Raw genomic sequence first — 27,953 nt, 5'->3', positions numbered from 1 at the left:
GCAATGAAACGAGTTCAAAGCTTAATGTGAGGGCCGTCTGACAACACGCGGTGAGAAAGCGAATCGGGTTAACAACGATAACTTACTACCTTTGCTGTTACTTTTATTCCGCCCCAGTCTGAGCATGCGCACTGCATCGCTTCTATGGGGTACGGGGATAACATCACGGAAAAAACGTAGCAGCAGCAGCAGCAGCAGCAGCACCACAAACCCCACGCCGAGATTTCTGCTCTCCGCTGCGCTAAAACTGCGCGACGAAAGCGGCCCACGACTATGCTCGGAGCGGCGATAAAGAGTGGGACGACCACTTGACAGGCCTGGGCGAGGTCTGAGCCGTTGCCGGGGGGGGGAATACATTTCTTCATATGGGAGCAGCATGCGGGAAATGGTCGGAGGTTGCTGCGTGTGTTCAGACGAGCGAGGCTGGGCTGAGAATCCGCTGGTTTACTGTGATGGACAAGGCTGCAGCGTCGCCGTTCACCAAGGTAACATTAGCCGCGGTTAGCGTGTGATTACCGGGCAGCTGTGGCGCCTGAGCCGGCGGCAGGAGGCAGCCAGAGGTGCTGGTAGGTCGATAGGTTTGTAGATAGATCGCCTGCTGCCTACGTGCGTGTTTGTGTGTGTGTTGATGTGTGTGGGAGGGGTAGGTAGGCGTGTTGTTTGTTGTTTCCTCTCCGTACACACGATTCAGCACACAGGGCCAAGCGGGATGACACCGAGCCTGGATGGCGCCTTGGTGACACTGTGGGTCCGTGAGTGTGTGTGCGCGCGCGCGCGTGGCCCGGTCGGGTCCACGGTAGACTGCGAGAGGCGTGTTTTTGCGACAAGTAAGCCCGGCGGGCCCGCCGGTTTTGTGTCCGTTTGCTTTGTTGCTGTTCTGCGTCCATCGAGGGCAGCAGTTGACTTAGAGGATCGTATTTCTGAGTTAAAAAAAATCGGCCCGCTGGCCGGACCAAGTCGGGGGGGGGGGGGGCGCTGGTGGAGATTTATGGCACCCTGATGATGTCCCTGAAAGTCAGCGAAAGCGCTCAAAAATGTGATAGAGAAAGAAAAGTTAGAAGTGGACACAGCAGGTTGAGTTGGGAGCAGCCCTCATAGGGTCAGTTTCATTCATACTCAACGTGTCGAAGTCCCAAGTGGATTCAAATGATCGTGATGACAGCAGTACAACACAAGAGGTACATTTCAAATACACTGGTTTAGAAAATGATGAAGAGGTTTGAACTTTGGACAACACCAGTGGGCTGACATGAGCCCATATGTTATATTCGTACATGTGTTGGAAAACTGCAGATGACAATGTGGGAGAGAAATGGTGCCAGTGACCCATTCTGTGTGTGTGTGTGTGTGTGTGTGTGTGTGTGTGTGTGTGTGTGTGTGTGTGTGTGTGTGTGTCAGCATGCTACGGCATTGTCCAGGTGCCCACCGGCCCGTGGTTCTGTCGGAAGTGTGAGTCACAGGAGAGGGCGGCGCGTGTGGTGAGTATGCCAACACACCACACCACACCACACCACAACACAAGACAGAACATATCCCTCCAGTTCTGATTCAGCCCTTCTGACTAGTGACACACTCACAGTGAGCCCTGCTCTCTCTCGTCCTGCCCCAGAGGTGCGAGCTGTGCCCCCACAAAGATGGTGCCCTCAAGAGGACGGACAGCGGAGGTAAATCTCACTCCCCTGCTGTTTCCCTGAGTTAGAAACAGCAGGACCCGCCCCCCCATCCTGCCTGAAATAAGATCAAAGCTGTAGATTTCCACTTGATTCATAAAGAGCCCCTGCCAATCTCTCCCTCAGGCTGGGCCCACGTTGTGTGCGCCCTCTACATCCCTGAGGTGCAGTTCGCCAACGTCCTCACCATGGAGCCCATCATCCTGAAACATGTCCCACATGAGAGATACATCAAGGTACTGACACACACACTGTTGACTGGAAAACTTCGGCGTCAGGCTGTATGCTCAGGGAGTGGTACCTGAGAAAGCACCTTTTTTCCTCTACCTAGAGATCTTATACATTATTTTTTACTATAAAGATTTTTTGGGCATTTCTACATTAAATGGATAGATCACTGTTGATGGACAGACAGGAAACAAGGGGAGGGGAAGTTTTATGCCATGCAACAAAAGTCCAGCTGGAACTGACCTGGGGAATTTGTGGCTATGAGGTATGTGCCTTAACCATTAGGCTACCGGGGCACCCAAGCATTCTTTTTTTTTTTTTTTTTTTTTGAGATAATGTGGCACCTATAGCTAGGTATTAAAAATCAGATCCTTTCAAAACACGCCAAATACATGATTTAGTTGGTACTTGTCAAGTAGCACAAGGTTTGTCCCCAATGCTTGGGCAGATTCATGTTTACCTATTCTGTATCTGCAACAGACACAGAATAGTCTGTGTGTGCAGTTGTTAGTTGACTTTCTTAAGTGATTTTCCTGTAGAACACATGTTTACAAGTATTGGACAATAAAATATTGGAACTATAATTCTAAACATCAGTTTTGGTGTTAGGCCCTCAAAAACAGAGCAGGGACTTTGTTTTAGGCTGAACTTTTCCCATCAGTGTCAACAATCCCACAGAGAGAGAAATCCATCATAAAAAGAAAAAAAAAGAACCACAGTAATTTCTCCACCAACAACAGTAGCTTCAGAAAACCATGATGCAACGCAGTCTTAAGATATGTGGGAAGCAGCACAGCTCTTGTTTCTCCCTTGAAGGGAAAACAGTTCCGCTCCAAATCAGCACCGTTCCCTCCACCTACACGTCTGGTACAAACCCAGGGCCGAGTGTGGCAAGGTCACACCTAATCTCTGGAGGTTTCTAAAAAGTCTTTCTGGGAAATGTGGCAGAGGAGGCAGGTTGAGGGAGCAACAGAGAAGTACATTTGCCACAGTTCAACACAGAATACCCGGTTTGATGTACTGAATAGTGATAAAATGATATAAGTAATTTATCTTGCAAAACTACACACACTTACTGGTTGCTTCCTGGTTTTTATATTACTATGAACTGAATCTCTTTGGGTTTAGACTGTTGGTCAGACACAAAAAAAAAACTATGTGATGACGTCACCTTGGGCTCTGGGATAATTGCGATTCGCATTTTTCACTTTTTTTTTTTTTCTTTTTTGATACATTACATTTTATATTAATGTCCACAGGGAAGTTTCTTTAAGTCTGTTCTTCATGTAATCTCTATTTCTAATAATGAACACTGGTTACTGACTTGCTGACTTGTGCAACGTTGTGATGCTGCGTAGTGAATGATGAAACGCAAAGATAATGGGACCTCGCACCGAATCCTAACATGTAATGTAAGACAAACTACGGCAAACAGAGTGAGCATATCCTTTATCACATATACGGTCATGCTTACACGTTCAGAAATGCTTTTGAAGAATTCTGCTAATGTCTATTTCTTTTCACTTAGTAAAGCCAACCGTTTAACCAATGAATAGTTTCAGGCCATTATAGCTTTATCAGCTATCTTGTCACTGTCTTGTGTTTTCTCGTCTGTTTAGTTTTGACAGTTGCCAGTGTGTAGAGCGGTGAGCGGCGAATTCAGCATGAACCAGAGCAGGCCTTTTAAAGCAAGGCACATTACAGAGAAATCAATATGTGACGCATGGACTCATTGGACTGAGCAGCCAGTCACTGACGTGTGTGTGTGTGTGTCCGTGTGTGTGTGTCCGGGTGCGTGCCTGCATATAAATGTACACATGTGAGTGTTTGAGAGCCTGGTTTCACATTACTGTGTCGGCTACAGTAAATTGCATGCAGCTTTGCCCCGTCAGAGCCATTCATCCAGATTTCGCTGCCTGCATTCCTAGACGGCGTTACAGTGGACGGTGAAAACTTGAGAAGCCACTCTTCCTTTTGCACGCTCGTGTAGTTATGTCTGTGGCCTCTCATTACATAGCCAACATCCTCTGAGTGGAACAGAGAGCGGACTAGGATGTGGGGAATAGAGGAAGACAGAGGGAAGGGGAGAGAAAAGGCGATAGAGAGGGGGCTAAAGTGAAAAGGTAAAGAGCCCGCTGTTCCTTTGTCCCGCACCTGTTGCTAGGCCTCTTCTGCCCCCCACCAGTCAGCCCCGCTCGCTGGGGAAAAGCTGAGGAAGAAGTACAAAAGCTGTGTGCATGAATGTGTTTGACTGCTTGTGTGTGCTTACATGTATGCCTACATGTATTTTGTGGACATGTGGGCACCGTTGCAAGGCAATGACGCCTGTGGCTTACAGGATGTGAGAATTCCAGCCTTGAGCTCTAATATCAATTATTTTCAAAGTCTTGTCTGCACATGATGAACTTTTTTTAATGCGTCACCGTGTCTGCCCTCACGCCCCGCGGTTTAGTTTGAAACCATCCCACTTTTACACAATAACAATTACAAAGAAAATTACAAGGAGTGTAGGTGGAAAGGGCATTAAAGTTTAAGTTTTAGCAGCATCAAGATACAAATAATAGTTCTCCTTTGAAAATGAGTAGAAAACTAGCTAAAAATGCTTCCATGTAAACTTTTTTCACAACATCCCCCAACATCTGGTTAACAGTTTTGCTGTACAAAACACAGAGCAAACTGTGTTCTGTTTGAAAGCCCCATTTGTTGTCTTGACAAGCAAAGCTTCCTAATCATTTACAGCGTAGCTACGGCTGGACTCAAATTAAGAGGCGTTTTATCCTTGCCGCACTGCTATCACAATAGTTCACTTTAATGGACAAATAATATGAATGTATGAAATTGTCCTGGAAGCACTGGTGCAACAGATTGCACCAGGCCTCAAAAGACTTCAAAAACTTGAAGCTGAGCTTTCCACACGAATCTGCATTTTTTGAAGTAGCAAGGATTTTCTGTGATCTTTGCTCATCTTCAGGCCACGCACCTACTGATGATAATTGATGTGTCTCTGTTCCCTCGTTTCCTATTCTCCACATCTCTGCTGCTTCACCAGACCTGTTATATCTGTGAGGATCATGGGAGGGAGAGCAAGGCTGCCTGTGGAGCCTGCATGACCTGCAACAGGCAGGGCTGCAGACAAGCTTTTCATGTCACCTGGTGAGTGTTAAGTTGGGTGTATGCGTTTATGTGTGTGTTTGTGGTTACATGGAGGACAGCTTGGTCATATTTTTTCAAAGAATTATGGACAGCAGGCTGGACGGAAGATTCAGTTAAGATCTTGATCACCGTGAAAGAAGTGTAGAAGGAATATTTTAAGAAATGAATTATTTATCAGGATACAAAATAAAATTAGCGATATCCAATGCCTTCTTATTGAACTCATCAGTTTCTAGTAAACTCCAGATCATTTCACCTTTCACCTTGGCACAGAGTGGATTTAAGTATCTTAAATCAAACTTCAAGACTTGTTTCATCTAAATTACGCCCCTCTACTCCAAAAGATCAAGAAAAAACTGGAACATTGGAATCTACTTCCCATCTCATTTCTCGGACGAATTAACGTAATTAAAATTAATGTATTGCTGTAATTTAGCTACTTATTTCAGTCACTGCTCTTGTATTTAAACAAAGCATTTTTTGGGAAAACTCCTCACCCAGAGTAGCTTTTAAAACTTTAACTAAGAGAGAGGTGGACAAAAACGCAGAACTGCTCACTGGACAGATATTGAAGAAGGACTGGCCTCTCTACCATTTATTAACAACAAAAATGCACTACACTCACTGTCATGACCTATGTAATTCACAACACTCTTCGGGCTTGGCAAGATAAAAGAAATTTTGTGGATCTTCTGTCGGAATCTCTGTGCTAGCTCCTCTATCCTCCAGTCCAGGCCTGTGACCCTTATCTGGAAAGTCCCTGTTCACAAAGTGGAAAGAATACTGTATACACCGGTTTCAACACTTGTTGACTGAAGGTATTTAAGATCAGAGTTTGAAATTCCAAAACAGGAATTTTATAAATACCTGCATCACTTATTTACTACTCTAGAACGAGCAGCACGACTATCTCTGAGGATGTCACGGTTGGAGAAGATTCTGGGTAGCTCCACGTCACAGTGCTCTGGTAGACCATCATAGTTCTTCCCTGACCCCACTGACGAATGTATGGGCAAAAACATTTTATGCACAGGATGTACCTTACCCCGCTAAGAAAGATGTATCCTAACTCATCTTCTAGATGTCACCATTGTAAAAACACGTACGGGGTCAATTATCCATATTTTCTGGAGACACAGAAAAGTTAAACACATTTACACGGTACGCAACCTGCCTGCCAAGGTTTTGGAAATTCCGTTGGACATTACACCAACGTGGTACCTCCTTGGTACAGGACTGGACAGGACGCTAAACCCCATGTCTGCAAAGAGGACTGGCGTAATATCGTATTGCGAAAAGAGGTGCATCTCAGCTGGAGCCAGCAAGGACCTCCAACATTTAATTTGTTCAAAGAAACTTTCAGCAAAACATTGCAACTGGAACAGAGCACCTAGCGTTTAAAAATGAGGGGGATAACTTTCTGAGAACATGAGGACCTCTTATGGACTTCTGACCATTCATACATCCTGGTTAGATGTGCTTTGGTTCTATTGTATATGTACTGTGACGACCGTCATTTGGGGGGAAAAAATCTACTGCTCTTTCTTTTTCTCCTCCTTCAGATGTTTTTATTTCTTTATTTATTCCCAATCATGTTGTATTTTATTTCACTTTCGTTGCTGTTACTTTATCTTACTTTATCTTACCCTTATCTTACCCTAATTATGTTTGTGAAACGTTGAAAATCAATAAATAATTGAAAAAAAGAAATTAGTTATTTGATGCAACATAATTAAAAGTTACTAAAAAATACTGTAGCAGGACAGTGTGCCATAGCCAAGACACAGATAGATTAGATGCACGCAATTGATTGTATATGTCTACTGATGTGATGAGATGTGAAACAGCAGCCAGTCAAGAGAAAGAACAGCCCGTGTCACTCTTCAGTTCCTCAGAATGCCTAAATGCATTTCCCATAACTCTACTGGTTTTACTGTGTCTGCACTACTTTTCTCCCACTACCTCCCTGTCTCTTTCCATTTTCATTGATTTGCTTTGTGCCTTGATGTTGTGTAAGCTGCAACTGATTCCTATCACAGAATGCGGAATTTGACTATCTAAAATTGAGCCTGAGAGACTGGCTGGCACAGATTTGTATGTGCAGATGTAACATTTAATCCATCCTGCCTTGATCGATGACAAAAGCTCTCATCTGACTCGGGTGACATCCAGGTTGTTGTCTGTGTGTGTGTGAGATCTGTTTTCTATTTTGTTTCCTCTCCTGTCTGAACATGTGAATCCCTGTGTTCAGTGCTCAGATGGCTGGTCTGCTGTGTGAGGAGGAAGGCCCAGAGGCTGACAACGTGAAATACTGTGGCTACTGCAAGCATCACTACAACAAAATGGTAAAGACCTCAGAAAATTGTCCTTACCCAAATCCTCCCTTAGACTAGTCCTGTGAATGCACCGTACATTGTTTCCTGATTACTGATAAAGATGACTGCTTTCATGTTTTTTTTAAAACCTCCTTTGCCTCTGAATCTTAGCTTTAGCCCGATAATCAAGCTGAATTGCCATTTCAGTCTCCTGTCATTATTCAGCACAGGGGCCTTATGTGCCGGACTATTTCTTGTTCATGCCCAGTTACTTCCTGGACTCTCTGGTGGTTGTCTGGCAACCTCATGGCAGAGGCAAGACACTAGAAAGTCAATACGCCCAGCCAAGAAATAGTCCGACATAAAACAACTGTGTAAAATAAAAACTCTTTTTTTTGCACTTACAGATTAAACAAACAAGAAATAACAGGTTTGTTAGTGAGCGTTAGAGCTGCTGGTAGGAGAATGCCTTTTTACCTTTGGACAGAGCCAGGCTAGCTGTTTGCAGTCTTTATGCTAAGCTAACTGGCTGCTGGCTGTAGCTGTGTATAAACAGGACAGTTGCGAGAGTCTTCTCACCTAGCTCAGCACGAACGCAAATAAGCGGGTTTCCCAAAATGCCAAACTGTTCCTCTGAAGCTTTATGTGATACAGAACCCTCACAGCTTTTAAGGTTTTATGTGATCATAAGACAATGCTCACTGTCTTGTTTTGGGTTTTACAGCAGAAGAAGTTGCGCTCCAGTGAAAATACAAGTAGCGCCTTCAGTCATTCCAGGGGGCGCTCCAGCTCCCCCTCACAGGACAAACACCACCACCACCGACAGAGGAAGGTGAGCTCTGGTGTTAATGTGTGTAACTGTAAAAGCTAGGTAAAGTGTTACGTGCCAAAAGTTGGCAATGAACATCTGGTCAGATTAGTAGTCTTGTTTTAAAATACTGAAAAAGATTGTTGGTACTGGTACAGTGGCAACATATTAATACTAGTATATAAAAAAATGTCAAATTATACCCCACCATAGTAATTGTGTGTGTTTGTGTGTGTCTGTACGTTAGAACAGTTGGCTTATGCGTGGTAGGGCCTGGTTTCCCTCTTTACATACCTGATCCCAGTGTCTGTGTGTTTTTTTCAGAGTCATAAGGACAAGATAAGGCAAAAAGAGCGCCACAAGAAGTCCTCTGACAGCCTAAGCTCATCGGTGACCACCAGCAGTATAGAAAAGGTATGAAAAGCCAACCCACAAGGTGACTCGAGGCACTGGCCATTGTGAGATTGAAGTAGAAAAAAATCTCGGTGCCAAAAAACCTCAGTCAGTATTATAAAAAGAATATTTTGATGAGTAATGTCAAGTTTAATGTCATATATTGTAAGGAGCCGTCATTTTGTTTGACTTTACAAAAAAAAAAAAAACTGAATGAATAAAATTCAACTTGCTATGACCTGTGTGTGTTGGTGCAGATCTCCTCCAGTCACCACAGCAGCAAGGACAATGAGGGAAAGTCCAAGAAGCTGAGCTCACACAGTCATGGTCATCGCAGTAAAAAGACTGGAAGCACTGGCAAGAGCTGCTCCTCCTCCTCCTGCTCCTCCAGTCCATTCAACACAGGTAAGAAATGAACGCTCAAACGTTGAGACACTACAGTTTGTGTTAGGGAAAAAGTCAGAAGTGATAGAAGAAGCTGACGGAAAGACAATGGAGATAAGTGATATTGTTTTTCATCCTTGTGTGTGTGTTTCTTTTGGAGGTGGCTCCTTGTCTTCTGCTCAGGATTTCCATCAGTTCTCATCTTCATCCCGCCTGGAGCGTGACTATGACCGAGGAGCTGACGACCACAGTGGAGAGGAGCGTAAGGAGCGTCACAGGAGGTCAGCAGTCCAGGAGGACGAGGATGAAGAGGACAATGAAAAGGAGGAGGACAAAGATGTGGAGGAGGAGGAGGATGTGGAGGAGGAGGACGAGGAGGAGGAGGACAGTAAATACCACAAGCCACCAGCACTGACTCCCGCTGATGGCCCACTGGCAGGATCACAGGGCCATGACAGGTCAGAGGGCAACTCGAGCCCTTTCGAGAACAAGGTCACCATCTCTACCTTTGGGTCCATCATGCGCATCACCTCCTCGTCAGGGCTGGGCAGCAGCAGCAAGATTCGCAAGATCTCCTCCTCGGGAGACTACAAACCCTCCAAGTCTCTCTGCAAGCCGTCTCAACTGAGCACGCCGCCTATCCTAGAGGAGGCGGACCTGGTGGACAAAGCCACGCCTCCACCACTGCCCCGAGAGAGGAGGCACCGTGGCAACAAGAAGAGTCGCCACGGTCCAGGGCGCCCGCGGGGCAGCAAGAACCGAGAGAGGAGGGAAGAGGAGCTTCACCACCACCATCACCACACAGCACCTCCTCCTCCAGCCTTAACTTCCTCGCTCTACCCAAGCCCATCCTCCATCCCACACCCCGCCTTCCCCTCCACGCTACCTCCCCCCACCACCTCTTCCTCTTCTTCTTCTTCTTCTTTCTCCTCCTCCTCTGTCGGCGGTTTTTCCACGGGCCGTGGCAACTCGCTGCTCAGCTCCAGTGAGTCTTTGAGAGTGGGTGTGTGTGGTAGCCCTCTAGCTTCCTGTGTGTGTGCGTGTCGAAAAAAAACTGTATCAGTGTATGCACTTTGGTGTTTCATTTGCAGCTTGACTCCAAAGTGTTGAAATGTCTCCATTACACGCATGCTATGTCAGCGCCACAGTGGCAGCTTATCTGTCTATCAGGACCTCATAGTGTAGCAGAAAAAGCCACTGGAAGTAAGAGCCCATTAGGACAAAATAAGATACTGTTTCATAGCAACGTTGTACATGCAAGTGGTCTCAAAGTTCATAATGTTTAGTAAATCTGTCTCAAGCCATTTATTTAATCTGTATGAGGCAGAGATATCATCCTAGATAGTGGTTTTGTGTGCACTGCATATGTCGGGTTGGTAGATTTCCTGCCCTACTTTCTGATGGAAAGTAGGGCAGGATTGATTTGCTCGTGCACATGAACTCACAGGTGCCATGTGTGCTCTTCTGTTGGGGTCTTACAACTTCTGAGATGAAAATGATGAGAAATGTTGCTATACCTGACTTTATTCCTCCGGTCTCTCAGGCATCTACTCCAGTCTCAAGGACCCTCTCACACTGGGCGGGGGTGTCTGCAGTACCCCTCTCTCCCTAGGTGGAGGGGTTTGTAGCACCTCCTTGTCCCTGGGAGGGGGCATGTGTAGCACCTCTCTCTCCTCAGGACTCCTCCTATCCCACGTTTCCTCACTCTCTCTTCCATCAGTCAACGCTGTCTCCAACACACAGGTACTTTAGCCAAAGAGAAAATACAGACTGTAATGATCAGTCAGCGTGAAGTGTTTCAGGGTGAAAGACTCTATACTGTATCAGGACCACTGCCGTGTCTGTTATGTATCCCTGTGTGTGGGACAATTTTTCTATTTTTCATAGTTGTATAACACTTTGATCAGAAAGGTCTACTGTATGAACTAGTTCAAAACCCAAATTTTAACAGTTAAAACTTCTATTATTAGCTACTGCATGTAGCTTAATGTTGATTTCTTGGTTAAAAAAACATGATCATGGAACTGAAACAGCTCGTCGATTAATGGATTAGTTAATGGACAGAAAGTTAAACTGCAACTGTTTTAAATTTGATGAATTATTTTGGTTATTTTGCAAGCAAAATTCCAACAATGTGACAACATATAATATTGAATCACATTTCAAGTAAGCGGTTAGTTGGAGCAGATGTTGCCCGTTGTGCTTGGATTATATTGTATAACCACAAGACGAGTGTGTACGTTGTACAAGGAGAGGGAATTTTGGACCAATGTCCTAGCCTTATAGTCCAGATGACTCTTTGTCAGCCAGATGTTGATGCTCACTGTGTCATAGGTCCATCCAGGTTCCAGCACCTCCTATAACCTGACTTCCACCCAGCCTTTCGCCAGCTGTCTCTCCACAGCCCCGACACTGCCGCCACTACTGAGCCAAGCCCAGACCTCACTGCCAGGTGAGAGAAAGAGAGTTCAGAGATGAGTATGATTCACTTGCACTTGTTGAGAACCTGGAGCTAGTTTAAGATAAGCTTCCACAATAAAGCCTCTTCTGACACAACTATTCTTCCCCTTTACAGAATCTGACATTAAATCTCTTCACAACGCACAACAGACACAGTGCTTTAATAAGGAAAAGAATTGCCTTTCAATAAACAGAAGTACATGTATAGTTTATGACTCTTTGTCCTGTTCTCAGAGTCCGACCTCGATGACTGTCGCTTTCCATGTCAGGGGAACTCGCCGAGAGAGAGTCTTTCCTCACAGTAAGTCTTATTCTTTGCTCTTTCATCTTTTGAGCAAGTAGACAAAGACAAGAACACTAAAACACAGGCTCGGTTACGAGACGGTCTCTCCAGCAAATGGAACATCATTTGAATACGTGTTCTCCACTGTATCTGTAGTCAGATCAGTTTCTATTTCGGCACACAGCAACAGGAAACAACAGGAAAATGGCAGCTGGTTAACTACCAAAGTGATTTGGGGATTATTCAAATACTAACCACAGCCACAGGGTTTTGTTGGTAGTTTCGCTGCTTGCTTACAGCAGTGATTTACTTCTTTCTGACTCCCTGTTGTTTTGTCCTCCTTCACACGCAGGTCTCCCATGAGCTGTCTTCCTCTTCTGTTTGACCAGAGAGACGGGTTGGGCGCAGGAGTTAGAGCCCGTCCCGAGAACGTCCCTTCAGCCAGCTCCCACATCGAGCTCCTGCTGGAGAAACATGGCAACGGAGAGATGGGAGTCAATAGTGAGTCAGCCTGAAAGCAGTCGTGCAGTACACCCGTGGTTCCCACGTGGTTCCAAGATAAAACTGAGGCTGACAAAATGATTAAAGGGCAACGAAAGAAAAAACCCATTTTATATATGACGCCCAAAATTCTGTGTATTTTTTTCTAACTTTCCTTCACCTTGTTTTTTTTTTTTTTAATACTAAAAAAAATTAAAAAACCGGGGAAGGAGAAATCACTCTTTGGTTGAACTGCTCACAACTTGTGGCCAGACTGAAGTCATTACCTTGGATGAAGGGTCTCATTCAGCTTCATTTTAACAGCTTACATGGCAAAATGGTTTTGAACCACGTTAATACACTGTAGCTGCCACTTGTAATTGGCAATATGCTCCTGTTTACATACACTCTGTGCAGCTGCCTCTGATGCCACAACCTGGTGCTATTTAGAGATGACGAATGTACCTGTGGACGCAATTAGGGACAAAAAATAGCACAGGGAGAGACAGCATGCTGCGACAATATTGAAAGCAGCTCCAGCAGCTTTGTTTCTCACGTTCCTTCTCTACGTTAGATTTCTGTTTTGCTCTCTCCTGAACCACATAGCTCAGTGCCTCTTACCCTCACTTACTTTTTCTCTGGGGACGTCATCAGCTGACACTTGTTTCCTAATTTATTCTTAGCTGCGTTTTCTTTTTCCAAACCAGTGCTATCACAATTTTTCCATTTTGCTGCATACTTTCTTATTCTCCGTTGTTTTTCTTTCTTTGTACCATTTTTTTTTTCCTCTCTAAAAATCAAACACAGACCCTTCTTTCTTTCCCAGCCCTCACAATATCGCTCCGCTGAGTATACTTTTACACATCTTAGCCTCTCAGACTTCACTTTGGACTAATGAGTGTTTAGTGCTGTTCCGCTCTGCAGAAATGAGCGAGAAGTGTGTGTTTGTTCTCTCCCTCTGTGATGTCGGGCACACTGCACCGACAGCGCCATAGCAAATCAATTAGGAAGCATTCAGACCTGATGGCACTGCTATAAACTAACACTATATATAAAGGTAAAAGAATTAATTTCTCAGTTTTACAGCTTTGACAATCATTTATACTGTAAGTGTTTAATGATGGTGTTGTAATGAACTTGCCAGTCTTCAAAGCCCTTACATACCCATGGTGCACCTATACAGCTCATATTGTTCTTGATTAGACCCCTTGTAGAACTGTTTGTGTGTGTGTACACACTCTGCTTGATAAATTGACATCTCCCTCATTTAGAACTATTCCCTGCATAATAAAAAGTAATTAGTTATTATCGAGCAATAAACTGAGATTTCAGACACTTATGAATCATCCTCATTTGTATCATCACTAACAGATGTAGTGTTGCACAGTGGTCATTTTCTCATATGTTAAAGGCGAAACCTTACAGCGTGGGACGTTTAGAAAAAGGTTGTGTCCGTGTTCGGAACAATACTTTTTGTGTTCCATTGTTAGAATTAAAAGGGCATACAATGCATACATTTTACATATAGAGCTAGTAGACAAAGTGCACTAGGTCGCAAAGAGGGAGTTGTTTAGGACACAGCAGTAGTTTGGTAACCTCTTATATTTTCCAGCATAGCTTTGCCAACATCAGCCCAAGTAAGGGGCCTCATCAGTCAGAATAACTGAAAACACCTGTGGGGGTACAAGGACCTTTTAAAGGGGACTAAAGCAAAGCTCAGTGCAGGTTACTGGGTCTTTGTACTTTTGTGACAGATATTTCCCCGTGTATTACTGATTCATTGACTAATTTATCCTCATACGTACAGTAAATGAATGGGAATATTATATACCTTTTTCTGGGTTCTCTGACTAGTGACTTTAATAACATACTGTAAAGTTGGACAAATACTGACATAATTTCTGAACTGTTAAGAACTGTTTTACAGAAAGAAAAAATAAAGATTTCCAGTGTCTGAATCGTGAAGGAACGGTGATTAAATCAAATGTGTTGATCTACTTTTCATCTTGTTTGCCAAATCGTCTTATTTATAAATGTACATGTATTCAATAACAATACTAATAAAAAGTTTGTTTAATTTCTCCTCCCTGCCCTTGTAGTTGTGGAGATGCTCCAGTCCCTACACTCCCTGCAGCAGGAGAACCAGCGCCTCCAGGACCAGATCCTCAGCCTGACGGCCAAGAAGGAGCGGCTACAGCTGCTCAACACGGAGCTGGCCGTGCCTTTTCCTCCACACGTTCATTCCGCCCAGGGCTCCTTGCACACCTCTGCTCAGATCAACTTCCTGTCATCCACTCAAGGTCAGATTCTTCATCTCTTCTACCTACTTTCATATCAAGACCTAGGGGACACACTGTTCCTATGGTGTCATGTAGTACGGTCCCCATCCTCTGTTATCGGTCTCCCTGTCCTACTTCCACCCCACCACAGTCCAACTACATGTACCATTTTTAAACATCAGTGTATTGTTTTAAGGCGATTCCTTACAATAAACTCATTAGAAGGTGGTTGAAATTATTAGATAGCAATGATTTATTGATGTGGAAATGTTACATGTAGGGCCTGTCCTGACACTACAAAATATGATGGTTAGTGAAAAACGTCGATTTTGTAGTTTTCACCCTGTGTTTTTTGCCTCTGTTCCCTAGACCCTCTGAGCACCAATAAGAGTCCCCTGTCCAAAAGCTGCTTCCTGAATGACACCTCCTTTGTTACCTCATCTGAGGTGAGAACCTGTAGATCCTTTCTTACCTTGCACACATTGTACGGACCTGGGCCAAACAGTATTAGCAAGAATTTCTCTGCCTCTTAAACCTCTTTATAGCAAAAAAATGTGTTGGTTTAACCCTTAATACAGTGATGATAGTGACAATTGATGTTGTCTCTTACCATCAAATGTATACTGACTATATACTTTTTGTGCCAGTGTTTATTTCACTGTAATCTGAGCCATGTAGGCACTGATTCACATCTCAAGCAAGCCTACACCTTAATAGTTAAAATGCACTTTTCATGTCTTTTGTTCCAGGAGCTCCACTCTGGTAGTCCGTCCCGCAGTAGCTCGTCCCTCTCTTTCCAGAGTACTCCTCCTCCTCAGCAGAGCCCCGCTTCCTTCGGCCAGCCCCTGCTGAACGGCCTGAGTCGAGGTTTGAGTGATGGTTTGGGGACCATCAGTCAGCCTGGCAGCTCCTCTCTGCCGGTGGTGGGCGGGCTCATGGCGTCTCTCGCAGGAAGTCCTCAGCTGAATATGAACGGTGTGCTGGGGACTCTGAACGGTGTGATCCAGTCTCCTGTGCAGAACGCCCCTCAGCCCACACTCCCTGCTCTGCGCCCCCAACCTCCACCACTCAACCCCCAGGCACTGGCACAGGGCTTCCAGCTTCCCAAGAGTGTGAGCCCGTACGTACCCAGTCTGTCTGTAAACCAGATGAAGGCGAAATCCACTCTATAATGAACTTCTTTTGGTTAAAGGTGTGACAATATGTGATGCAGCTGATGGATTTTTTTTGAACCAGGGATAAGGCCGATTGTTGTTTGTTGTTTGTCTGTGTGTTGGTGCATTGTCCGCTGCTTAAAGTGACCGTATGTTGTTGCTTGTGTTTCAGGTCTTCTCTCCTGTCAGAGCAGCAGAAGCAGCTTCTTCTGGAGCAGCAGCAGCAACAGCAGCAGCTCCAGCAGTTCCTCACCTCACAGAACTTCACTCCTGTAATCACAATCTCTCTAACACTTTGTCTTATTCTCACCTGTAAATTCAGGTATTTTCACATTGTACACTTTCTCACGTGATCTCCAAAAATTCTCTGGAGTTTTCTTCCTGGGGAGTGACCAAAATAATGTTACTCACCTCTTTGTGGCCATATTTGATTAACATCATAATAAAGGAGACAAATTAGTTCACCACACTGTCAGACACAGCTGTTCTCTAGGCAGAAAATATAAATATTCTCCAGAATTATCTGATGTCAAAGGACATAAACTTCATGTTGTTACTGTTAACGTTGTTCTCCAAACAAGTCTTTTTTACAATATTTTACAGTTCTAATATCAGTTTAAACCATTCAGAAGTCACACATACACTCTTAGCCAGTCCCATAGTGCGTTATTGGCTAGTGTCATGACACAGGTAGTACTGGTAAGATGTTTAGATGTTTTGTTGTTAGGTTTGGGGGATTGCAGGCCTTACCTGAACCCTTGTGAGCTCAATTTGCTTTCCAACATTGCTTCGCTCGCTCCTCCACAGTACCACTCGCACTCATGTTGGTTTAATTTCCGTTAGGTTAACAAAAAGAAACTAAACCGAAACTAAAGTCTCAACAGAACAGCAGCACGCCCCTCTCGTGTGTTCCTATCTCCACTCTCCCTCTCTCCTTTTTTGTCTGCCAATCAGTGACAAATAACAACCTGTGATCGTGACACAAGTCAAATAAAGTTTATTTGTGTAGGCTGCAAACACAGTGACAGTCTCAAAGCGTTTCACAGAACCACAGGAGACATTTTCGGCTCACTCAGTATTACTTTTTTTTTCTTTCTTAAAACAAGCAAATTTTACTCGTGTCCAATACTAGCTAATTTGTTTGAAGAATTTGCCACAATGATTTCCTGATACTGCAGTAATGATCTGCCTAATTTTGTCTTGCTTCAGGATATTTATTCTCATTAGTGTCCTGTGAGTGGCAAACAACAATACTTTACAGTCAAAGACATGGCACTTAGGATAAGAATCATAATGCTGGGATACTAACTATTAATAAGAGTAAGACCTCGCATATTGTCAGTTAATAACTAATTACGCTAAATGGCTGCGAAGATAAATACAAGGTTACCAATATGGAGTCTTGTTCAGCAACAGCGAACCAGCCACCATCCACTTCCCTATTTGACTTGCAAAATTGGTGAAGGTCTGACGGGGTTGGAACTAGTCAGGCACTGTAACACCTGGTAAATATAGGAACTCATTTGTTTCCTGTGTGATTGTGAGGTTCGGGGTTTATTGGAGATTGCGATAGGCTCTATTATAAAAAATGGCAGGGGAGTGAAAGCCCCCGCACCCCACCCCACCCCACAAGTGTTAAAATAGGTACAAGTGGTACAATGTAGATTTGTTCAGCTGCTGTCAGGGCAGCATGAGCCTTGGACCAGTTTTTATGCATCTCTATCACATGTAACATGAAAAGGGGCACTTGAATGGCTGCCTTGTAGTAATTCGGATTAAGATTTCTTTTCAAGTGAAACTCCGACTTTGAAAGCATACAGACGTATCAATGCTGGCAATACAAAACAGAAACTTGTATGATGTCACACAACCACAGATGGAGTATGTGCTACTCACGGTCAAAAACTTTAAAAGAGCTCAGATTGCCTCTTAAATGTGGACCCTCGCCCGGCTCACAGGTGTCCTGAATGTCCAATAAACTTGCTGTCTACTCCCACTCTTCCACCAGGAGCAGCAGGTGGTGGTGTGCCAGATGCTGCAGCACCAGAGACAGAGGGAGCTGCAGCGCCTCACACTCACAGGAGCGCTCACCTCCACCCCAAACTCACCCATGATCGCCCAGTCACCCAACCTGCTGTCCTCTGCTACAGCCTCACCCCTGCAGGGCGGCCAGGGAGGCTGCCTCTTTGGCCTGCAGGACAACGCACTTCACAAGCCCGGGGTTAGTGATACTGCAGGATTTCTCATTATGACTATAAATGCTTTAACGTTTTCATTTTTAGAAATTTCAGAAACATTGTGTGATTGCATTTTCAGGCTGCAGGAGAAAAAGGTGGAGACAAGAATGGGTGACATCTCTCGATAAAACGAGCAGCTCAAATGAAGATTTCGGGGATCACACGCCCACTTGAAGAACTGAGGTCAACTTACAAGACTTTTGAACGTCTTTCCTTCTCTGTCATCTTTATCTTAAACCCTCTTTTATGAATGTATAACAGGATGGACTTAAACGTCAAGGTGAAGTTTTTTCGTGTTTTGAAATTCTTTATATCAGAGGTTCTTCTCATAGGTTTTTTGTGTAGGCAGCTTTCAGAGAACATGAATTCAATGGTCTCTTCTTAAATTGCACTAATTTGTTAGCTAGACCAATGGGGCTGTGTATGAAGGCAGAGTCAGAGTTCCTGCTCATCCCTGCAGGAGCTGTGTAGGCTTTCGGTTTGTGAGTGGGAACCTCTGGTCAGAGTGTTTTGTTTTTTCGTTTTTTTTTCTCTGACTTCTCAAGCAGTCACCATTCTTGAATTCTCTAAATTGCTTGGACCAGAGTTTCCATTCAGTCGGTGAGAGCCAGTCAGTCAGACTTCTGCCCCTTCTTGCAACCTCAACTGTCTTCCTTGATATTTTGTCTTCCCTTTGTGTTCACCCCAACCAGATTTCATCTAGATCTTCTGTATGTTGCAGCCTCTCACGGGCACTTATTACGTAAAGGATAAATATACAGTCATTTTCAAAGTGTGGTTAGTGACATTTCAGCATTAAGCTAGTTATTACCTCAGACTCTTTTGCCACCCATTTTCCATTGTTGACAGTTTGTGCTGACTCATTGCCGCAATAGTCTTCACTGGATATAAATGCCCACCAAAAATCTTGGTATTAACTCTAAGGTATTAACTTATATAAATGTAAAAATGGCACACAACCCACGTTCCCAAAATGGCGCTATCGTCCACCAGAGACTGGCATCAACGTGAATGTTGAGCACCAGGTTTTATTCTAAACGACCACAAGAGTTTCTAAAGACTTTTATATCCTTCCAGTTGCTATCGAGATTAAGCAGATGAAACCAAACATTTGGAAATTGTAATTAAGAAATTAATTGTTTTTTAATTGTTGCACTTTGCATGTTAGTAGCTAACAGAGCAAATTAGCCATCAACACAGTACCTTATAAAGGATGCTTGGTACTTACTAGGCCACTAGGGACTTACAGGTTTTTTGATTTATATGAGTATTTTGCACTCTGTCTAAAGTGTCAGCTTTTTATGTTACTTTCATACATAGACATTCTTTTCATGTCCGCCAACTAGTTGTTCTTTTAGCAATACTGGATAGATAATGCCTTAATGATACTAGATTAACAGAGAAAACCACGAGCCCTAAGGCTCACTCTCTTGGCATCTTTCTTTGATAGTGTTTTTTATCTCGGGTTCATGAAGGGGTACATTACTAGAGTGAAAGCACTCTTCCTAAACCCATTTATACTTTTGATAGCTGACTGATGATATCAACAGTTGAAATGTGTGAATAACCGTATAGTGGTAACTAAAGTGTCAAATCATTTTCTATTGTAATTTTTGTGTTAAGATGCAATGTTCTTTAGTTGTTTGTGCTTCAGAGAACTTAGAAGGACTTGTTGAAAATCTTACAGTAAAGCCTGCACAGTGGTGTCATAGGAAGACGGCTGGGGACGGCCATGATGTAAACTATTATTAAAGTTCTGTCGCATCAGTGTATGAAACATAGTGTAGCTGTTATCAGCACTGAGAAGACCGTGAATTGCCAGTGTTGCTACTGTTGGCCTTCACTGCAGGGCTGTGTGAGCCCACGTTCACGACTTAAGCCAACGTAGACACTATGATAAGCTTCTTTTTCCCTCTACTCCACTTTATCATGTGATGCCTCTGTTTGGCTCAGTTTTACTAACAAAGGCCACTCTCACATTCATCTTTTACTCTCAAAGTAAGGGATTATTTTATCAGGTTTTCTCCTGTGTTCTTTAAAAATATTATCATGTCTTCTGTTTGCAATCTTGAACATGATCTCCCATACATGTGATATGTTGAGTGCTAGATTGTTTTTGTTAGCAGCTAATGTAGACGTCAGAAAGGAACTTCGAGCAGCTCACTAGTCAGTGATAAATACTGTAGCAAAGCCAGGAGGAGTATGTTGATTATGTTGATAAAGACATGAGCCAACGCGTTGACATGACTCCAAGTGGGAGTTCTGCATTTTACCAAGCATGTCCTTATGAGTCGCCTCTCAGCTGAGGCCAAGTCCAGACACACGACCACGTCCAGGAGATTGACTAAAGAGTGGTGCGAAGGATTTCTGAAGCAGTTTCTTTCTCATGTTGCACTGGGGCGCTTTGGGCCCAATTGTAAAGCGTTTTTTAGTACCTTTTCAATTTTGTTGGAATACGAGTTGTATACTTTAATATGTTTGTGCAAAAACACATTCATTCTTTTAAGCTTTGAAGTTTGGGTAACCAAGATAATCCATGTTATGAATGTCGTACTGTGTATCTTTTATGTATTACAACATTTAAGCACCTAGCTCTGAATGAGGTTTGATGGAGAGCAAGTTACCTATGAGATATGAATTGCATGAAATGCAGTGATGTCTCTTAAATGTAATGCTAAAAACCAAGTAATAACTATGCATACTTTTAAATGCATTGTTCCCTGGAAAAAAAAGAAATTAAATGAAATGAGCACTGAAGTTTAAAAAGGACAAGCACGTTGTCATTGTACAGTGTATTTGTTTGAGAGAATTGATTAAAACAATTTGACAATATTCAGATTAAAAGCCCTGTAAAGTATTTTGATATTTTTGTGTGTAAAATTAAAAAGACGGATTGAGAAAACTTTTGTTTTGTCAATAAATGTATTTTACTGAGTTGTTTTACATTTTCTCCTGGGTGTTGAATGACTTAGCTGTAGATCGGCTATGTACTTGAGGAGGATGGAACTTGGGACTGAATTCATCATTTTTCATAGAAATGAACTGACTAAATTAGTTTTGTCCTGCCCTGGCTTCTAGTAAACTGAAACGCATTTTACTTGGTAAACTGTTATTACCTTACCACAGTAACCAATATTAGTAACAAATCTTCAATTTTACAGAAAACAAAACTGAATCATCAGGCTGGGGAAAAACCTGCAGATATATTCTGCATGTGCTGCAACAATAAAACCAGTGTTTGGGAACCTGGGTGTAGGATTTAAAACTTTTTTTTTTTTTTTTTTTGAATGTATTATCAAGTGAAAGACCCTGCGATTTAAATCTACACATTTCTGGTCAGATTTCAATTCAGAAGTCTAAGCAACATTTGAAAAATAATGTTCCCGTCATCATATGACGGCTTCATTTATACGTACATTATTGTAGGTAATTACACTTGAGAAATCCATTATCATTTATTAACGGATATAAACCAGCCAAAAACCTGCCAACCCCAAAGATGTTTTTATTAATGGTTTATTAATTAATAAAGCAATTAGTCTCAACTTATGAATCCTTTTTAGGAACTGATACCATTTTTTGTCACCTATTTCGCGCTTTTTCACGGTGGATTTTCCCTTTAAATGTAATGAATGAATCACCAGCGTCTGAGGAGGAAGAGGAGGAGCAGTGTGCTAGAAAATACGAAGGAGTAGCTTCAGCTCACGGCGAGCTGTTTACTGTTATGGGCCAATCAGATGAGAGGCCCTGTCCGACCTCGTACTGCGGTCCGTGCGAGTTTTCTGACGCAGCTGACCTGAGACCCGCGGTTTCCACTCGACAGCAGCGGTAGCGTTCAAGACTCGGTCCTCTGAAACTTGGCGAGAAAAAATGAACACAACCATCCGCGTAGTCGCAGTGCGGGGAGGATGCGCGCAGAGCTTCCGACGACCGCAGCTAGAGTTCCCGGTTTCCTCTCCGGCGGTGAGCCCACGATATCGTCCACCTACTTGAAGCCCGAATGGTTTGATCTCTCGCAGGGCTTTTTTTTTTTTTTTTTCCTGTTACAGGCTGCTGAGTCACGTCTGGAAACGCACAGTATACCGCTGTTTCGTTTCTGGGTTTTTTTGTTTTTGTTTTGTTTGTTTTTCTTTTTTTTTTTCTGCTCTGTGCAACGAGAAAACCGGACACACCCTCCTTCATTCACCTTTGACACCGACGCGTTTCGCTAACAAGCCTTCAGGTGAAATGGAGGACACTGTGAGGCCAGGTCACTTCATTCAAGGTTGTTAGTGTGTAGAAAAATAGCAGAAACACTGCAGCCTCATAAAACATACTTCTTAATCAAGTGTCTATTCTGTCCATGTTTACGGTCAGCTGCTGTTGTAAAATGCATTTTTGTATCAATTATGAATTATTTTGTAATATCGAATCCTACTGGTTAAATGTGGAGCTTTTGTCTTTTTTTCCCTTTTTCTTTTTTTACCATCCAGGAAGTGTGCGTCCTGTCTGCTCACAGTTTATTCCTGACGCTGTCTCCAGCTATCACCCAGTGCTGTGTGTCGCATGTGTCCCCCAGGTGCGGCGCTGCCAGATGTCCAGACAGCCTGTCCCTGCAGCCCGACTGCCCTACAGAGTGAAGCTGTCTGCTGGGAAACGCTACGCCTGGTGTGCTTGTGGACACAGCAAGAAACAGGTGAGTATACACGACATGGTGGGGTTCAGGTTGCATTTACGTGCAGTGACACAGGCCTGATGGGTAAGTAAGCGACAATATATTCAAGAATCACTCATCTTCTATTATTCATGTGCTAAAATCACTAGAAAGCACTGACCAGCTGAACACACAACACCTGCTCTATGCACCTTGGTCACGTGATATTTCCATGACTTGAGAAATTGAGAGGAACCAACAGAATGCAACATTACTTGTGTTAGCAGACTGATGTATAGCTGGCGCCGTTGGATCAGCCATCATCCGGGTTTCTCCAGACAGAATGCTCTCGTTCTGCTTTTCAAATGAAAACTGCATCTGTTCTGTCGACATACCCGCCGCCAGAGAATCACTAATAGCAAATGTTGGGGATCGTGGATATGTCGGCGGGGATAGGATGACCTTGGCTGCTGCATTTTCCAGTTTTAAGGCTGATACGATGGGTGTGTTTTGCAAATTTTACGCCGAGTATAGCTTTAAATTTGTAAATTTTAAGATACTTAAAATGAAGAACTTAAATTTAAACCTTAAGTTTTGAGATGGAGTTTCATTCTCTCTATATTGTTTTCAATATGAGTGTTAGAATTACTACTGCATTCATGTGAGAACACAGACTGAAACATAAGTTTGTTGGATATTTACTTTGATATTTACATTGTTAAGATGTACCTCGGTCTTTGGTCAGTGGTTTTTCCTGGTGTAGCATGTTAAAGAATGATAAAGAAAAATTCAGATGGCCTCTTATACTAAATAACCCAGTCCTAAAAAAGCATTTGCTGTAGTATGCGTGGCAAGAGTTTGTCACATCTGATTACTGCAATAAATTAAGAACTATGTTAAACAGATTTTATGACATTAAAAGTTCACACCGTTCTGGCACTATAAAACCTCATATGTATCCGTGAAGTGACTGGAGGATTTTTTTTTTTTTTTTCTTTTGTCAGCCTTTCTGTGACGGAGCTCACAGGACAGAAGCGCCCAGCATCTCTCCTCTACGACAAAGACACGACGGTCATGCTGTGTGCCTGTAAACAAACTAAAAGCGCACCATACTGTGATGGCTTGCAATTTAAGGTCATCTTCCAGGATTTAGTGAGGTCGGTGCAAGGCGTCTTTAAATGAACAGCATTCAAGACGTCTGCCCTGTGAGGCCAGGGAGCAGTAAAAGTTAACATGAAGAAACCTTATCTTTATCTTGTCTCAACAGAATCATGTTATCCAGTCAGGTACGAGGGTAAAACTTGTGAAAGTATTTTGCATAAGACTAGGAAAACATCCTTCTATAATATCTTTACATAGTTCTTCTTTACATATGATATATGAACATGACAGCAGTATGATATAGGTGTGCTATGCGAGTATTATGTAACATTATGTAATTATGAGTTATGATCATTTTTTATCCATTCTAGGAAGTAATTCTATAGAATATGGAGGGATATAATCCTATTTTTTTCCACTATGAATTTATAACTTGTATAATGTAATTCTAATGGTTTTATATTATTACTAGTTATTATATTCCTGTATGCTCAAGTGTTTTGTGCTGTGTGCTAAACGGACGGGACCGGGGCTTCTTTGTGGTGTCTCCTTTTAATGGTGTAAAAAGGGAGTTTCATTTCTGTTTTTTTGGGGGGGTAATCTCTGCTGACACTTCACTTGTGTAAGTGAACATTCCACTGTATTGTGCAATATATATTTTTATACTCATCTACTACAGTTTTTTGTGTGTTTATTATTGATGATATTCATGCAGTTTCCAAGACAAGTTTATTACCTTTTGAGATTAAAACAAAATACATTTACTGCTGTTTGCCTTTGCTGGGAAGATTTGACTGTGTGTGTGTGTGTGTGTGTGTGTGTGTGTGTGTGTGTGTGTGTGTGTCAATAAAAGGATTATGTCTTTCTTTAAAGGAAAGTTTTCTCAGCTGCCCCAGGAATAAATTATGGTGTGAAATTTTCTCAAATTGTTGTATTTATTTTTTTCATGTTATTACAGTATTTGTTCATTTTTCTGCGCTTAATCATTGCCAATTTTCTGAACACTGCATCTTAAAAATACTGGTATCTGCCCTTTAACAACACTTCAACATTAAATTATGTACCCTAAGCTGCAATAAAGGTCCAAAACTTTCCAGAATAAAATACCGAAGACATAACATCTGTGTCTCCAATATTAGCTAGAGCACTGGTCTTTTGTTTTTAGCAGTTCATTTATACGTCTATTCTTGGTCAGTCACTCCCGAAATCACTTCAGTTCAATCTGCAGCTGACCGACATCTGCCTCCCTATTGGCTCAGCTGCTAACACGTGACTCCTCCGGAAGGGATACCTGCAGTCACCTCTGTCAGGTTTCAGGCGGCGAAATCTTCCACCCCCTCTCCGAGTTTCTGCTGAAGTTTTCTTCCTCCGTTTAATCGACCTCTTACCTTCCTTAGCCGCTACGTAATTCAGGCTTCTGTCGCTTCTCGCTGAGTCACGTCCGTCACTGTGCGTGATATCTGCAGCGGCAGCAGCAGCAGCTAGCTGAGGTTGTATTGAAGTTAGCTGTGATTGGAAACATGAACACGTTGGTGACTAAGTTAGACCACATATGGATTAGTTTAACCCTGAGGCAACCTTGGGTACCAGCTTCTGCAGCTTCCAAGGTAAATCAAGTGCTAATATTAGCCTACCTTCTGTAAATGTGGTTAGACTGACTCTTCAATTAGCACCAAGATATCTCAAATGACTGCGCATTTATCATTTGTAGTGCTAAATACACCCATGCTGTACTATTTAAACTGTCAGTTTCCTTACTTGTGTCCTGACACAAAAAATAAGTGTGCCCGCGAGTTCAATTTCGAGGTGATCGACTTGTAGGCATTCTACTTATTGCGGCTGTACTTACTATGCACATGAAAAGGTAAGACACTCCCTCACTCATCATGTGAAGGAACCATAGATTGTAGTGCCACCTACTTGTATAACACGGAAGTTCCAGCACAGGCGCACACAGGTGTTTTCAGTCATCGCCTGGTTAGACCTTTCCTCTGGACTGTCTGGGCTCCACTGATATCTCTCAGGTGGGTTTTGTTCGCTTCAGTCATCCTTACAGCTTTGATAGGCCTTTAGCACAGCAGACGTTTTGACCTGTCATAGCAGGAGAAGCACAGTTGTCTTTTACAATGGCTGTGTTCCATCACTCGCCCTACTAAGCCATGCCAGCGATCAAGCACGCACAACACCAGGGCCCTGGAACTAGCTCACCTGCACGGGGAGCAGCCTTTTTTAATTGCATTCATTGCACATGCGCTTCTCCTGCTATGGCACGAAACTGTCTGCTGTGAAAAAGGGGCTATACGAATCCGAAAGCTTGTGAGTTGTCCCGCCTCAACAAGTGCAACAAAACTCAGCAGTGAGTCAGGGAGATGTCAGTTAGGCAGCTTGTAGACACACACCTGTGTAGAAAACCCTTGTGAAGGTGTACCATGCTTCAAGCACTAAGAGAAATAATTAAACTTCATCCATTACTCAAAGACTCTTTTTGATAATGAAGTACATTTTAGAGTTCATACTTACCATTTAAATCTTATATTGTTGCGACATATATTTAAAGAAAGTGAGTACTCTATGTAGTGCTCTGTCCACAGGTGCAGCTCTCCACACTCCCTTCAGAACCTGTCATCCCCTCTAAGAAGCCTTTCAAAGTGGAGCTGGTTGGTGGAAAGCGTTACTCGTGGTGCACGTGTGGACACAGTAAGAAACAGGTAAAACTGTCATTGACGTCATCTATCAAAGTACACTAAAGCACAAGTGCTATGTCGTCTTTGATCACATCTGTGTATTTCAGCCTTTCTGCGACGGCGCCCACAAGTTCAAAGCCCAAGGCCTGTCCCCGCTACGTTTTGTCGCGGAGAAAGACGCCACGGTTTGGTTGTGCGGATGCAAATACACTAACAACCCACCTTACTGTGATGGCACGCACAAGCAGGACTTCATTGTATCTGCCAAGCTACATGAACAGACTGACTCTTGAGCAAGGAGGAGGATTGCCAGATGATTTCGGTTTGGGTGACACACCTCATCCTGATCCGGGAGAATAAACTTGGCAATTGTTGTAGAGCCAAGAGCACAAACTTTGCTAGTGTAGTCGCATTTTTTGCAGATCGGCGCACACCATAACATGATGGACAATGTCTGGTATCTGGTTCTTGTCACTATTTCTAGCATGACAAAGAAGAGAGTGGAGATAAGAAAGCCACCACAGCCCTTAACCTCAGCCATTATGCTGTCTGTTTTATATGATAAATACAATTTTGCGTTAACATTAGGGTTGGTGATATTATGATAAACTGTGAGATGATAGAGATTTGTCTACTAGTAGAGATTTTCCCACACTGTTTATACTGAGATAGCTGTCCCTTTAGTATGTCTGGTTATTATTAAGCCATTGTGGACAATGTTGCGAATAAATAAACAATACTGGCAGTCCATAGAAAAAGATGAAAGATGGGATGTTGGGACGATGTTGTGTATTCTGGCGCAGATTTTAAAGATCTAGGGAACAGTTTTACAGGAGAGAAGAGTCCACAGCGATGTATAATTTCATCCCACAGAGACAGTGGGAAGTTGTGGTAGTGCAGAGGCCTGTGCTGCTATCTCCTCATACAGTAATAAGCTGAAAATTTTAATGAATGAAAATGCCATATTGTTTTCCTTTTTTAACCTTTGGGATGTGTTCATATTCTTTTCTTCATTAAAATTAAGAAATGTATAGTATAAACACTAAGCAGCTGTAGGTTAGGTAGAGCTACCAGTGAATATCGACTACTGTAAGCAACCAATAAATGCTTCTTTTTGTAATCTTTAGTTTTATCCCTGACACTGTTAGAGGGGTGTTGACGCCACCCTTGTAATATTTGAGACTAGTTGGTGTTGGTGGTGAAATGAACTGCTGTGGAGAGGATACAGCATGTAGTGAGCTCGCACACATTTAAAAGGTTAACAGAATTCAAAGTAGTCACTATATCTGGTTGCAGTTCTTGTTTCTTCATTTTTACGCTCAGCTGCTTTAGCACCTGCTGTTCAGATCATTTCATACACAGAGGGCTCATCAGTCTCCAAAGACCTTCTCTAATAGATACTCAAAATGTGATATGTATGTAGGAAAGGTTTGCAGGGATTTGGTAACAAACATTTTGATAACAAACTTAACATGTCAACCGGGGTTTGGCCCTGGCTCTTTTGGACCCCTAGGGAGGAGCCGGATATAAGACATGCTCACTGTATGTATCATCCACCAGGGCTATTGAGGCAGATGGTGCATCAAATCATGGTAACGAGAGAGTGAAAGTTTTGTCTTATGGCTATATATCATGAATATATAAATATAAAAAAGTTTGAAACGAACAACACATATAACACCGTCTGTTCC

At 42.9% G+C, this 27,953-nt stretch overlaps 3 protein-coding genes across 6 annotated transcripts; all 3 read left to right on the top strand.

The window, feature by feature from the left end:
- Positions 1-159: 159 nt before the first annotated feature.
- On the top strand, positions 160-20,739 carry LOC120800418 (protein AF-17-like). The gene is made up of 20 exons (XM_040146509.1): positions 160-485; positions 1,399-1,478; positions 1,610-1,664; positions 1,797-1,906; positions 4,948-5,051; positions 7,303-7,396; positions 8,091-8,198; positions 8,499-8,588; positions 8,825-8,972; positions 9,112-9,936; positions 10,495-10,694; positions 11,286-11,403; positions 11,646-11,712; positions 12,047-12,195; positions 14,274-14,474; positions 14,823-14,899; positions 15,203-15,573; positions 15,780-15,879; positions 17,616-17,828; positions 17,924-20,739. The coding sequence occupies exons 1-20, from the start codon at positions 377-379 to the stop codon at positions 17,957-17,959; spliced, it is 3,255 nt and encodes a 1,084-aa protein (XP_040002443.1). The 5' UTR covers positions 160-376; the 3' UTR covers positions 17,960-20,739.
- Positions 20,740-21,540: 801 nt separating this feature from the next.
- LOC120800420 (CDGSH iron-sulfur domain-containing protein 3, mitochondrial-like) lies at positions 21,541-24,427 on the top strand. Of its 4 annotated transcripts, none has more exons than XM_040146513.1 (3): positions 21,541-21,807; positions 22,403-22,519; positions 23,482-24,427. In XM_040146513.1, exons 1-3 carry the CDS (start codon positions 21,715-21,717, stop codon positions 23,566-23,568), a joined length of 297 nt encoding a protein of 98 aa, XP_040002447.1. In that variant the 5' UTR covers positions 21,541-21,714; the 3' UTR covers positions 23,569-24,427. The 4 variants fall into 4 exon arrangements, 3 of the variants coding, with proteins under 3 accessions (XP_040002447.1, XP_040002445.1, XP_040002446.1); XM_040146511.1 differs by having other exon boundaries at positions 22,317-22,519; XM_040146512.1 differs by having other exon boundaries at positions 21,541-22,108; positions 22,317-22,519.
- Positions 24,428-25,075: 648 nt separating this feature from the next.
- LOC120800419 (CDGSH iron-sulfur domain-containing protein 3, mitochondrial-like) lies at positions 25,076-27,382 on the top strand. Its single transcript, XM_040146510.1, has 3 exons — positions 25,076-25,185; positions 26,170-26,286; positions 26,370-27,382. Exons 1-3 carry the CDS (start codon positions 25,099-25,101, stop codon positions 26,553-26,555), a joined length of 390 nt encoding a protein of 129 aa, XP_040002444.1. The 5' UTR covers positions 25,076-25,098; the 3' UTR covers positions 26,556-27,382.
- The last annotated feature ends 571 nt before the right edge of the window (positions 27,383-27,953 follow it).

The sequence above is a fragment of the Xiphias gladius genome, chromosome 15 (genome assembly GCF_016859285.1).
Source record: "Xiphias gladius isolate SHS-SW01 ecotype Sanya breed wild chromosome 15, ASM1685928v1, whole genome shotgun sequence".
NCBI classification, from domain to species: domain Eukaryota; kingdom Metazoa; phylum Chordata; class Actinopteri; order Istiophoriformes; family Xiphiidae; genus Xiphias; species Xiphias gladius.
The sequence above is the reverse complement of the archived record's forward strand: the minus strand, read 5'-3'. Positions and strand labels throughout refer to the sequence as shown.